The 13,540-nt window shown below is 48.8% G+C and overlaps 1 protein-coding gene across 1 annotated transcript in view; it reads left to right on the top strand.

The window, feature by feature from the left end:
* The window catches only part of VASH2 (vasohibin 2), a 98,625-nt gene that overhangs the window by 27,026 nt on the left and 58,059 nt on the right, over positions 1-13,540 (top strand). Inside the window, exon 4 of the mRNA XM_014575269.4 lies at positions 629-685. Coding sequence (XP_014430755.1) covers positions 629-685 — 57 coding nt within the window. The remainder of the gene's footprint in view (positions 1-628; positions 686-13,540) is intronic.

Genomic DNA, 13,540 nt, shown 5'->3' on the forward strand with positions numbered 1-13,540 from the left:
CCCGCGGCTACACGCGGCACGGACTAGATAGTTCGAATTAAAGCTTCTAATTTGAACTACCATTAAACCTCCTTGCAGGAGGAATAACGGTAGTTCGAATTAGGAGCTTTAATTTGAACTACCTAGTCCGTGCCGCATGTAGCCGCAAACTACGGGGCATTTAAACTACATAGTTCAAATTACGGGGCATTTAAAAATGGCGGCGCCCGGAAACATGCAAATGAAACCCGGGATATTTAAATCCTGGGCTTTATTTGCAAGTTCGAATGCCTACATTAGCCACCCTAGTTCGAACTAGGGTGGCAGTGCAGACATACCGTAATTGACCATTTTTTCTTCTCTTTCCCTTCCCATCCCCTTTCTTTCTCTGCTATTTTTGTCCCCTGGACTCCTTACTCCATTCATCTGAAGAAATGGGCTGTGCCCATGGAAGCTCATGATACCATACATGCTTTGTTAGTCTCTAAGGTGCTGCAGGACCGTACATTGTTTTTTATTTATTTTTCAGTTATGGACTAACACAGCTACCCCTTAGAGACTTGAAAAGTTTTTCCATCACCCTAGTGAGCTTTATTCATTTGTCTTGAATCTTTCTTCAAGTTACTTTACTTTAAATTGCAAAATCCAGATACAATCACACAGGAACTCAGTTCTTTGAAATTAGGAAAACAAGACCTCTAAGTGGGTAAGTGGTATCTGCCTGCCTGTGGATTGGTGTGGTTCACTAATATTCCTGAGGTACCCTCGTCTCCTGCCCCTTCCCCATTGCCTTGGCGCTTGCCCCCCCGGGAGTACAGAGCTGCTCTGTCCCCTAGCCACCCTCTCCTGGCTGAGCCACCTCTCTGCCCACAGAAGCCCGAGCAGTCAGGCTCCCTGGGTCCTGCTGCCTGTGAACCCAGTAGCCTCCTGTTACAGTCAATGTCAGCCCAGAGGTGCTAGCTGCCTTTCCACACTGTGTGGCTAGAAGCGGCTCCCGTCCCTGCCCTCATGCTTAGTGCTGAAAGGTTACCACTGAGCACATTCTGGTGTGAGCCCTGGCAGAAATCTGGGGGAGCATGTGACCAGCCCTCCCCCCCCCCCAAATGTTGCCTTGGGAAGATGCAGCACCAGGTACCGAGTGAGTTGGGCCCATCCTAAGGGGCTCAGCCAGGAACAGAGAGAGGAGTGTGAGATTGGGGTACGGGTGTGTTACCCCTCCCAATGTGCATGTGTGGGAGGGTAGGGGTGAGTGCATCCTCCCTCTCTGTGTGAACCCTGAAGTCTTACAGATGAGATAAATAAAAAGAACCTAGCTACTGTTTTTCTTTTAAACAGGGGTCAGACAAGTCAACTTAATGTTAAATTGAATGTTTGCACTGCATAGTTCATTCTGATTGCCATTAAACTTGCTTGAATGCATGTAACTTTGAGGTGACCTGTGTTCAGCATAGGGAGATATGGTCGCTCTGAGCAGAGAGGAAGTGCTTGAGCCCACACTCTGTTTCATTATATGAGAGGAAGATGCCGGCTGCCTGGCTAGGGAGGATGTAAAAGCAAGAATAGCTCCACCAGCACCACAGAGTGCTGGCTGCCAAGGCTGGGCGCTGTGCAGTGATGCTCACATTGCTAGGGAAATTTTCATTCACTGGCTGCAAATACTCACTGCCTGGCTTTTGGTTGGTTTAAAACAGACTTTTTTTATGCCTTGCTGATGGTGCCTGCACAGCTGCTGGCTGCCTTTGGTTACTGAGGGCGGGAGCCAGAATGGAAGGTTATTAATCAGTTGGTGGCTTCAGGGGAGAGCTGGAAAAGAAGAGGTGACTTCTGAGGAGGGATTTACTCAAGGGTGTTTTACCTGGGTAATAGCAGTAAACAGGACAAATTGTTCTTGTCATTCTCAGTCCTTCTCTACCATGCCCCCTAGCCCTGGACAGATGCTGAAATATGCCCTTATTCTTTTCTCTGCAATTAAAAAGTGTGTTGCTGTGCACACACTTCAGTATGTACCTAGTGGGTTGGGCTTGAATGCCAATGTGCAGAACATTCCTTAATGCTCCTTATTGTGTGTGGTGGCAGAGGACTCTCTCCGGGCATTGGGGCTGGCAGCAGGAAGAATTAGCTGAGGTGTTCCACCCAGTTCTTCCTACATATCACAAAGAGCCTTCGAAATGACAGGCTCTGATTCACCACTACCCTGCAGAACCTGCTTTTGTGAAAAGGGAGGGAATGGGTTGGTTGCATCGTATGCTCCCTTTGCACAAGTGTAAAGATCTATACAAGGGACAAAGCCATGGAGAATCAGGGCTTATATGAGAATTGCAACATGCCCATGGCAGCTGTTTAACATGGCCCACATGGCCCAGCGGTGCTGCACAGCAATTTAGGACAGGAAATGAAATGTAAAGCATCAAATGTAGATTACAGGGGGAATTTTAGGCAAGGAAAAGGTAACTACTCAGGCAGACAGATAAAGATCCGTCTCTCATTTTATGGATGTTTCTGTCTCCTTCATGGGAACTTCCAGTTCTTCTGTTTCTAATGAGATGTACAATCCTCTTCCCATTTCTGTTTGTACCCTTGTTTTTTATTGCTTTGCCCAGGTGGGAGTTGATTGGGTTAACTCATGCGCTGAGCAATGGATGGGTACGCAGTTGAAAGCAACCTTCAACCTCATCACACATTTTAAACTTGTCCTGTTACCTTTTCCAGTGGAACTACTAGAGGGTGAAAATGAAACTGGATCAGGCTTTACAGCTTGAAATGTTCCCATTTTTCTTGCCTTGATATGGCTTGTAAAAGACTATACTTTTCCCCCATTTGTCTGTTACAGGCAAACAGACCCAGTACTCATCTCTGTGACTGCTTCCAGTCTGGGTCATTATGAGAGGAAGACTTCCTTTCTTCCTACTTCTATTCCCTCACCTCTGCCCCCAGATTATCAACTCAGACAGTACTATATAAGCCCCACCCCAGTGGCTGATTTTCCTGTGTCAGTGCTGCCCTGTTGACTTCACATTAATTCCATACATTCCTATGGAAAGGATGCCCATTGTCTTAGCTTTCATCTGACAGAGATCCAGGTGAATAAACATTCCTCACCTTCCAGGAAATCCATTTCTCCACCTTGGCTGTGATTCTGAATATAAAAACGTATTTTCTGTATACATCCCACATAACTCCTTATCGTAGCTATACATATATTTCCCTTAGGGATGTGAATGGTTAGCCGATGGGAGCTGGAGCAGCCTGGCCCAGCTGGGATGGAGTGGACCCCTTACCTAGCTCCATTGAAGCAATTAACCATTTAAACATAAACGGGGCCATACCATTTAACAGGTTAAACAAGATTTTACAGCCCTAATTTCCCAATGATATTAACAACCAGTGTGACCCTGATTTTCATTTAAGATCTCATAGAACATTGTTTGTTGAACCAGAACATCCCAGAACCAGGAAATCCCTGGCAGCGAGGGGGTCTAATTTAGTCATTTTCCTTATTCACCCATTTTATGAATGCTGGAAGCGCTTCAGTTTTTCTCATTGTTCCATTCCTGAAAGGGCTTTGCGTATGGACTGTGACTAAGGCTGTGCTGTGTGGAAGAAGACAGAAAAGAAGTGCCTACACTTCGTGACACCCCTAGTCTCATCTTGCTGGGAGTAATGGCCTGCATCTGATTTGCAAACAAATGTATATCAGTAATGCAAAGAGAGAACTCAGCCCACTGTAACTTGGCTTATATTGGTCCTGTTTTGACAGGTGAATAGAAGTTGCTTGTTTGAGGCTCACCAGTAATAGTAGCTTAGATCTGATCAGGTGTTAGCTGTGCTTTAGAGCCAGTGAAGTCAATTTGATCCTCTGACCATTTGGGGTACCCTGACTTACTATAGGGGGGAGGGTAATTCTTATGTAATTGCAATTATCTGAACGACTGAAGCAGCTAGTGGTTCAGATCCTTAGCTACCATAATCATTCTAGAGTTGTTTGATCTTAGTAGGGTTGCCAGATGGTTTAACCAAAAATACCAAACACCCCCCCTCAAAAAAAACCCCACTGTTGAGGAAAAAAAAGGGGGGGGACCAGAGTTGTTGAGGGGGAAAAAAAAGGACCACACCAGTTATTAAGCAAAACAAAAAAACCAGCATGGCCTGTTTAAGGCCTTTGGGGTCTTTTTTTGCTGGCGGCTATCTTGTTTTCTTACTCTGCGGGAAGAGAGCTCCCCAATGGAACCAGGTAAGTGGGAAGGAGGGAGGTTTGAGGGGGCTAAATGGGGGGGAGAGCAAAAGGGGGAAGCTGGGGGCTGAGACTGGTTGCTGAGTGTGGTAGGGTTGCCAGGTGCCTCTTGACAGGGGAAAAAAATCTGAAAATACTGGACATTATAGGTGTCCAGTATTTTCTGACTTTTTTTACCGGACAGGAGGTGAAAATACCGGACACCTGGCAATCCTAGACCTCAGTCAACTGCTCATGCCTGGAGGCACCTGAGGACTGATCAGCTTCATTCAGTCTGTTTGCAAGTTGCATGAAAACAGAATGCTTTCTCACAGGCAGCTCAGTCCTATGAGATGTCTCTTGTTGAGCACCCACATTTTACTTAATGGGGTGCCCAGCAGCTCTGAAGGGAGCTTGTGAACAGGGGCTACTAACAGGGAGTTTGGAGAGGGAGTTGGAAGGGAGTGAGATACACCTGCAATTCTTTAAAATCTTTTCACTACACTCCTGCCCTTCAAGGAGGCATTTAATAACAACTGAGGAATCTCTCCAAAGGCAGGCAAGTATGGATAGTGATAGGTCTGCTGTTGTTACCTGCACAGCATGTGCCATGTTTGTCTTTCTCCCAGAAGAAAGAACAGATTTCATCTGCACTAAGTGCAATCTGGTCGCCATTTTGGAAGAAAACATTAGAGGACTTGAGGCCCAAGTATTGACCCTACGTTCCATCAGAGAAGATGAAGGCTTCCTCGATAGACAGCAGCATTTGATCCTGCAGGCACAGCAGGCTGAAGAGCCAGTGAGGGTAGTACAGGACAAGGCAGCATGTAAGCTCTAGAAGAAGGAGGAAAACTCAGGTATCCCCCATTCCCGCAGAGGAAAGTAACCACCTTTCAGGCTCTCTCCACAGGCAGGGACTTCTCAGGGAAGAAATCAGAAGGGAACACAATCTACCGGAAGGCATGGGATGCGTAGTCCTAGGGATGGGGGTTCCACGACACCTCCCCCAAAAGATGACGGGTGGTGGTGGTCGGGGACTCCCTCTTAAGAGGGACTGAGTAATCCTTCATCCAGACCTGCAATCTCAAGAAGTGTGCTGCTTACCGGGAGCTCGCATTCAGAATATGACGGAGAGTCTCCCGAAAGTGATTAAACCTTCAGATTGCTACCCCTTCCTTCTTCTCCATGTAGGAACTAACGATATGGCCAAGAATGACCTTGAGCGGGTCACAGCAGATTATGTAGTGCTGGAAAGAAGGATCAAGGAATTTGAAGCGCAAGTGGTGTTCTCATCCATCCTTACGGTTGAAGGAAAAGGTCCAGGTAGCGATCGTCGAATTGAGGGAGTAAATGCATGGTTATGCAGGTGGTGTCGGAGAGAGGGCTTTGGTTTCTTCAACCATGGGACTCAATTCTGGGAACAAGGATTGTTAGGAAGAGATGGGATCCACCTAACTCAGAGAGGAAAGAGCATCTTTGCGGGCAGGCTTGCAAACCTAGTGAGGAGGGCTTTAAATTAGGTTTGTTGGGGAACAGTGACCAAAGCCCTGAGGTAAGTGAGGAAGTCGGATACCGGGAAGAAAAACAAAGAGGAATGAGCAACAAACGAGGACCCTTGACTCGAATGGAGCAGGTAGGGTGATCAACTGGCTATATAAGGTGTTTGTACACAAATGCAAGAAGCCTGGGAAACAAACAGGAAGAATTAGAAGCCCTGACCCAGTCAAAGAACTATGATTTGATTGAAGTAATGGAGACTTGGTGGGATGAGTCCGAATGGAGCACTGTCATGGAAGGGTATAAACTGTTCAGGAAGACTAGGTGGGGAAGAAAAGGAGGAGGAGGAGATGCATTGTAAGTAAGGGTATGTCTATACTACCTCCCTAGTTCGAACTAGGGGGTAATGTAGTCATTCAGAGTTGCAAATGAAGCCCGGAATTTGAATTTCCCGGGCTTCATTTGCATGATGCCGGCCGGCACCATTTTTAAATGCCAGCTAGTTCGGACCCCGTGCCACGCGGCTACACGCGGCATGGACTAGCTAGTTCGGATTAGGCTTCCTATTCCGAACTAGCTGTATGCCTCAGGTATCCCCCATTCCCGCAGAGGAAAGTAACCACTTTCAGGCTCTCTCCACAGGCAGGGACTTCTCAGGGAAGAAATCAGAAGGGAACGAGGTGTACAGCTAGTTCGAAATAGGAAGCCTAATCCGAACTAGCTAGTCCGTGCTGCGTGTAGCCGCGTGGCACGGGGTCCGAACTAGCCGGCATTTAAAAATGGCGCCGGCCGGCATCATGCAAATGAAGCCCGGGAAATTCAAATCCCGGGCTTCATTTGCAACTCCGAATGACTACATTACCCCCCTAGTTCGAACTAGGGGGGTAGTGTAGACATACCCTAAGAGAGCAGCATGATTGCTCATAGCTCCAGTATTTAGAGGGAGAAAAGACTGTTGAGAGTCTATGGGTTAAGTTAAGAGGCGAAAGCAACAGGGGTGATGTTGTGGTTGGTGTCTGCTGTAGACCACTGGATCAGGTGGATGAGGTAGATGAGGCTTTCTTCGGACAACTGAGAGAAGCTTCCTGATCACAGGCCCTGGTTCTCATGGTGGACATTAATCATTCTGACATCTGTTGGGAGACCAATTCAGCAGTACACAGACAATCCAGGAAGATTTTGGAGAATGTTGGGGATAACTTCCTGGTACAAGTGCTGAAGGATCTGACCAGGGGCCGTGCACAGCTTGACCTGTTGCTCACAAACAGGGAGACACTAGTAGGGGAAGTAGAGGTGGGTGACAACCTGGGAAGCAGTGATCATGAGATGGTAGATTTCAGGATCCTGACCAAAGAAAGAAAGGAGAGTAGCAAAATATACACCATGGACTTCAGAAAAGCAGACTTTGACTCCCTCCGAGAACTGATGGGCAGGATTCCCTGGGATGCTTACATGAAGGGGAAAGGAGCCCAGGTGAGCTGGCAATATTTTAAAGAAGCCTTTTTAAAGGCACAGGAAGAAACCATCCCAATGCGCAGCAAGAAAAGCAAATATGGTAGGCAACCAGATTGGCTTACTGGGGACATCGTTGGTGAGCTTAAACACAAAAAGGAAGCTTACAAGAAATGGAAACTTGGGCAGATGATTAGGGAGGAGTATAAATATATTGCTCGAGAATGCAGGGGAGTTATCAGGGAGGCGAAAGCGCAATTGGAATTGCAGCTGGCGAGAGATGTGAAAGGTAACAAGAAATGTTTCTACAGGCATGTTAGCAATAAGAGGGTGATCAGAGAGGATGTGGGGCCTTTACTGGATGAGGGAGATAACCTAGTGACATATGATGTGGGAAAAGCTGAAGTACTCAATGCTTTCTTTGCCTCTGTCTTCACAGACAAGATCAGCTCCCAGACAAATGCACTAGGCAATGCAGTATGGGAAGGAGGTGGATAGTCCTTGGTGGGTAAAGAACAAGTTAGGAACTATTTAGAAAAGCTAAACATACACAAATCCATGGGCCCGGATTTAATGCATCTGAGGGTACTGAGGGAGTTGGCAAATGTTATTGTGGAGCCTTTAGCCATTATCTTTGAAAACTCATGGAGATCGGGAGAGATCCCGGATGATTGGAAAAAGGCAAATGAGGTGCCCATCTTTAAAAAAGGCCCCCTCCCTCTCCCCACAGGCAGCAGTGGCAGCTACAGCAGCAGGTAGTTGTGGTGGTGGTGGTAGGCCGGAGCAGCAGGAGCAGCGTTCTCCAGGAGGAGCAGGCAGGCAGGCAGGCGGCTGGGTGGGTGGGGAAGGCTCCGGCTGGTGCAGGAGCAGGAACCAGGAACCAGAGGGGGGGAGAAGGAAGAGGGCAGCCCCTGCACCCTGCTGCCTCTCCTCCTTCTCAAGAGTGGAGTGGGGTAAAATGGCACCCACTGAGTCGGAGGAGGAGGAACCCCTCTGGACGCCATGTTGGGTTGAGGCCAACCCCGCCCTGTCACCTGACCAGAAGCCAAGGAGCGGGCCCAGGCCTAAAAAGCCCAGGCAGCAGCCTCAGTCAGGGCTGAGCCGGCCAAGTGGCTAGAGGCCTCTCCGGGACTCCCAGCCTGGGGAGTGGGGACTGAGGCCTGGCCTGGGTCTCCTACCTGCCGGGGCCCAGAGGCTGACTACTGGCTCCCTGCCTGGGAAGCAGAGGCCCCGCACAGACAGCCTACCCACCTGGACGCAACGGCGGAGCCACAGGGCCAGCCCGAACCTGTGCCCCAGCGCCTGCCCCGGGGCCGGGAGAAGCAGCCCCAGCCACGGCCTCGGCTACCTCGACCGGAGGCGCTGCCGGGGAGTCCCACGGCTCCTGACCCAGAGGCCTGGTCAACCGCCCGACCCTGCCCGCACCTGGAGCGCAGCTGAGTCCCAGTGACCTGCAAGCGGCCACAGACTGGACCGGACCGCCCCGGAGGGACGAGACTCTCCTGGACTCCCTGCCTCCACCACTGGACACCCAGGTACCGCCTGAGGGGGAGAACGGAAGTGGCCCAGGGATAGTGGGGGCTGTTAAAGGCCCCTAGGCCGGCGCGTTTCGGGCCGGAGCCCCCGCTGAGCCAAAGCAGCCTGCACTGCTGCCCTAGGGCCCTGGGTCGGGGCGCAGTGGAGTGGGTAGGCCTGTGCCCCCCCTGCCACCCACGGATTGGGTGGCAGCCTCCCCCTTCGTCACTGCCACACCCCTCCTGAACAAGGAGCTCCCTGCTTACAAACTGACTGTTTGTTTGTTGCCACGCCCTGAACTGAGGCCTGGCCAGTGGTTATAAACTGACGGTGTTGGGTTACTGCCACACCCAGCACCAAGGGCCTGACTACCCCTTATAACTTGACCGTGGTGGTTTGTGGCTGTCAGCCCCTGAACTAAGGGCTGGGCTGCGCCCGGTGAACTAACGGGGCCGGCCTTAAAGGGGCAGCGCAGTGGGGTGGACTGGCCGCCCGCTGAGCCAGAGGAGGAGGAACCCCTCCGGACAGGCAAACCGACTACAGTTAGCCACACTGTTAAAACCTCTTCATGAGCTCCTTGACCAGAGCAAGGCCTGGAAGTGGACTGAAGCCTGTGATGTTGCATTTAACAAGACTAAATATGCATTGCTAAACTCGGAGATCCTGACAGATTTTGATCCATCCTTACATTTTCAGTTGGCCTGTGATGCTTTCCCGTATGGAGTGGGAGTGGTCTTGTCACAGATTATTTCTTCGAGAGAAGAGAAACAAATTGCTTTTGCTTCATGCACCTTAAGCAAGGCTGAAACTATGCGCAAATCGAGCATGAAGCATTGGGAATCGTTTTTGGGCTTCAGAAATTTCACCAATACCTTTTTGGACAGACATTTACACTTCTCACTGACCATCAACGTCTTATGGCAATTTTTGGTTCACAAACCGGTATTCCACCATTGGCTGCTAGTTGTGTGCAACAATGGGCATTGTGACTTTTGGAACACATATATCAAATATCGGAAATCCACTCTGCATGGCAATGCAGATGGTCTCTCTAGGCTGCCTTTGCCAGTCAAACATTTGGCCAGAAGGAAATCTTCTACTTTGAATAGGTAGGGAACACACCCATCACTGCCACACAAGTTAAGAGAGCTACTTGTGTTGACCCAGTACTGTCTTAAGTTATGGACCTAGTCATGCATGGAGCATCTCTACGAAACTATCGGGTCTTACCCACCTTGTTCCCTACATGTCCAGGAAGACAAAGTTATCAATCCATTCTGAGTGCTTGTTGTGGTGAATGCGTGTCATTATTCCAAAGATACCAAGACAACAGCTGTTAGAACAGTTGCATTCAGGTCACTGTGGAATGGTGCGCATGAAAGAAATTTCAGGAAGCTATTTTTGGTGGCCTGGCTTGGATGGTGCCATTGAAGAGAAGGCTTGTATTTTATTCCAGGGTGTGAGGAATGCACCTCAGTTGGCACCTCTACACCCATGGGACTGGCCTGAAAAACCGTGGCAATGTATTCATGTTGATTTTGCTGGCCCATTTGAAGGTAGCATGTTCTTGGTGGTGATAGATGGGCATTTCATATGGCCAGAAGTCTCTATAATGCCACCCATTACTGCTGAGAGTACTATCCAAAAACTACAGGGAATCTTTTGTCATTTTGGTCTTCCAGAACAGCTTGTGAGTGACAATAGTCTCTCAGGAGTTTGAAAATTTTATGAAAGCAAACGGGATCCATCACATCACTTCAGCTCCGTATCACCCATCCACGAATGGATTGGCTGAAAGGTTTCTGCAGACAATGAAACAAACTTTGAAATTCACTAGAGGACATGCACTCAGGCAAAAACATCTGTATACCTTCTTACTATCATGCTACAACCAAAATGTCCCCGGCTTTTCTAATGATGGGAAGTCAGCTGTATATTTGCTTTGATTTGCTGAAACTTTTTGAATCATGACAAATTGTGCAACATCAACAGCAAGATCAAGTCCTCTGGCACATACAGAGCAAAAGACTGAATCTTTAGTTCTGGAGAGCCGGTTTTGGCTCAGAACTATGCTCCTGGAGATAAATGGGTCCCTGCCACTATTATTGCTCAGACAGGACCTGTTTCCTATGCTGTCAGGACTGCAAAGGGTCTCATCTGGTGGTAGCGTGTAGATCAGTTATTGCCAGGTTATGCTTGCCCCCAAGACACACATCTCCAGTTGAGTTGCCTGTCCTCCCCACTGCCAGTGAGCAGCCACGTTCAAGAATCACCTGTTCCTGACTCTCCTTCTCCATCACCGCCTGCGGTGAACATAAGCCCCTCCCTGAACAAGCTGATCTGACAGCCTCACCTGTTCACACTTCAAGTTCCCAGCCCATTGTCAGGCCTGCACCCATAACACCTTCGGGTGCAAGAACACCTGACGTCTGCCAAAATCTACCTAGACAAAGAAAGCTTCTTCAACAGCTGGACATTTCGTTGAGGTTAACTCATAAATAGGGCAAAATAATCCCCGGGGCTAGCTGGGAATTTGAGACAGTCTATGCTCATTCCTTAGTTAGTGTTTGTTTTATTAAAGGGACATTGTTATTAAGGAGGGAAGAATCTGTTGTGTATTGGGTTATAGATATAGATCTTGTTGTTATAGTAACTGAGTTAGGTCACTAAGGGTCAGCCTAGCCGGTTTGGGCTGGTTCTAGTTAGTTTTGTGTTATGAAATAAAATGGACACTTGTAACTGCTCAAGCTCTCTGTGTTTCTGCTGATTTCTTCCTAAACGGTGGAACTCTACACAACATAAAAGGTTACTGATGGTAAGGCGGTAGGAGTCAGAGAAGACCTGGCTTGACTTTCATATTCTAGGTAGAGTTTGCAAGTGAAAAGATTATTTTTCTAATTAAACAAATTGGGAATTAAATTCCATAAACATGGAACCATGATACCATATTTACTGAGCTACTGCTTAGAAAACAGGCACATTTTAACAGGGGTTAGACTGTGTTAGGAGAAGGCAAAAATAGGATGCTGGGGTTTGACAGGTGCACCTTTATCAGCTGTTCTAGATCAGATGCAGATAATGATAAAGCTTCTGAGGTGCTGGGATCTCTTCCAGAAGAGATGGGATGGAGTGTGAAAGGCTAAGATTAAAAAAGAATGTCAAAATAATACCTTTCTCCTAACACTTGAGTTTTTCAGCTACTAATGAATAGGATTCCCTTTCATCTCTGGGTCTCTTCCAGGCCTCTCCCAAGCTTTGTTTTTCTCTTCATCCTTCCAGGATGCCCAGAAAAGCAATAACCTAATGACTGACAGCACTGTGTCATCAGCACAAAAGCCTTTTCTCAGCTGCACTGAGACTGGATTAAAGTGTCCGGGTATGTCTACACTACAAAGTTAATTCGAACTAGCAGATGTTAGTTTGAATTAACTTCAATAGGCGCTAGACATACAAACCGCTAGTTTGAACTTAATTCGAACTAGCGGAGCGCTTAATTCGAACTAGGTAAACCTCATTCTACGAGGACTAACACCTAGTTCAAATTAAGTAGTTCGAATTAAGGGCTGTGTAGCCACTTAATTCGAACTACTGGGAGGCTAGCCCTCCCCAGGTTGCCCTGGTGGCCACTCTGGGCACCATGAGGGAAACTCATCTGCTCCCCTCCCAGCCCCGGAGCCCTTAAAGGGGCATGGTCTGGCTACAGTGCCTGTGCCAGGTGCAAGCCTGCCAGCACCCAGCCAGCAGACCCAGCACCTGGCACAGCACTAACCAGCCACCCGCTGCCACCCAGCCCTCCGCTGCCACCCAGCCCTCCGCCTCTTTCTGGGACCAGGCTGGCGGCTCCCAGGAGCCTGCCAGGGGCCGCAAGACGCGGGCGCCTACCTTGTCTAGTGCGGACATTGTGGACCTCATCGAGGTTTGGGGGAAGCCTCCAACGTCCACGACCTCTGCACTAGGCACAGGAAAGTGGCCATCTAGGGCAGGATAGCTGCCAGTCTGGCCACTCAGGCACAGGTTTGCATGAAAATCAAGGTGGTACAGTGAGACCCTGACCCTGAGCTTAGAACATAAAAACATAAGAATGGCCGTACTGGGTCAGACCAAAGGCCCATTTAGCCCAGTAGCCTGTCTGCCGACAGCGGCCAACACTAGGTACCCTGGAGGGGATGGACTGAAGACAATGACCAAGCCATTTGTCTCATGCCATCCATCTCCAGCCTTCCACAAACAGAGGCCAGGGACACCATTTCTACCCCCGGCTAATACCACTCCATGGACCCAACCTCCATGAATTTATCTAACTTCTCTTTAAACTCTGTTCTAGTTCTAGCCTTCACAGCCTCCTGCAGCAAGGAGTTCCACAAGTTGACTATTTGCTTTGTGAAGAAGAACTTTGTTATTAGTTTGAAGCCTGCTACACATTAATTTCATTTGGTATCCTCGGGTATGTCTACACTACAGCGCTAATTCGAACTAACTTAGTTCGAATTAGTTAATTCGAACTAAGCTAATCCAACTAACGCATCTAGAACTAAAAACTAGTTCGAATTAGCGTTTTGCTAATTCGAACTAGCGCGTCCACACTGATTGGACGCAGGGGGGCATTTAAGGGCAGCTGAAGCCGGTTCTGGCAGGGCATCAGGTCAGTAGTTGCTTTGTGTGGCTGCTGTCTGAGGCTATCTGAGGCTCGAGCTTAAAGGGACCCCCCTGGACAGCCGGTTCTCAGCTTTTCCTGCTTCCTTGCCAACCTCGCCGAGGGACAGCAAAGCGTTGGTCTCTGTGCCCGTCTGTGTCGGTGCTTCCCTTCGGGGGGGCCGCCGCAGGTGGCAACATGGAGCCACAGCTCACCCTGCACCTTCTGGTGCCCTTTCTGGACTTGCTGCTGCA

This window comes from Pelodiscus sinensis, chromosome 3 (genome assembly GCF_052426305.1).
Source record: "Pelodiscus sinensis isolate ZL-2025 chromosome 3, ASM5242630v1, whole genome shotgun sequence".
Classification (NCBI taxonomy): domain Eukaryota; kingdom Metazoa; phylum Chordata; order Testudines; family Trionychidae; genus Pelodiscus; species Pelodiscus sinensis.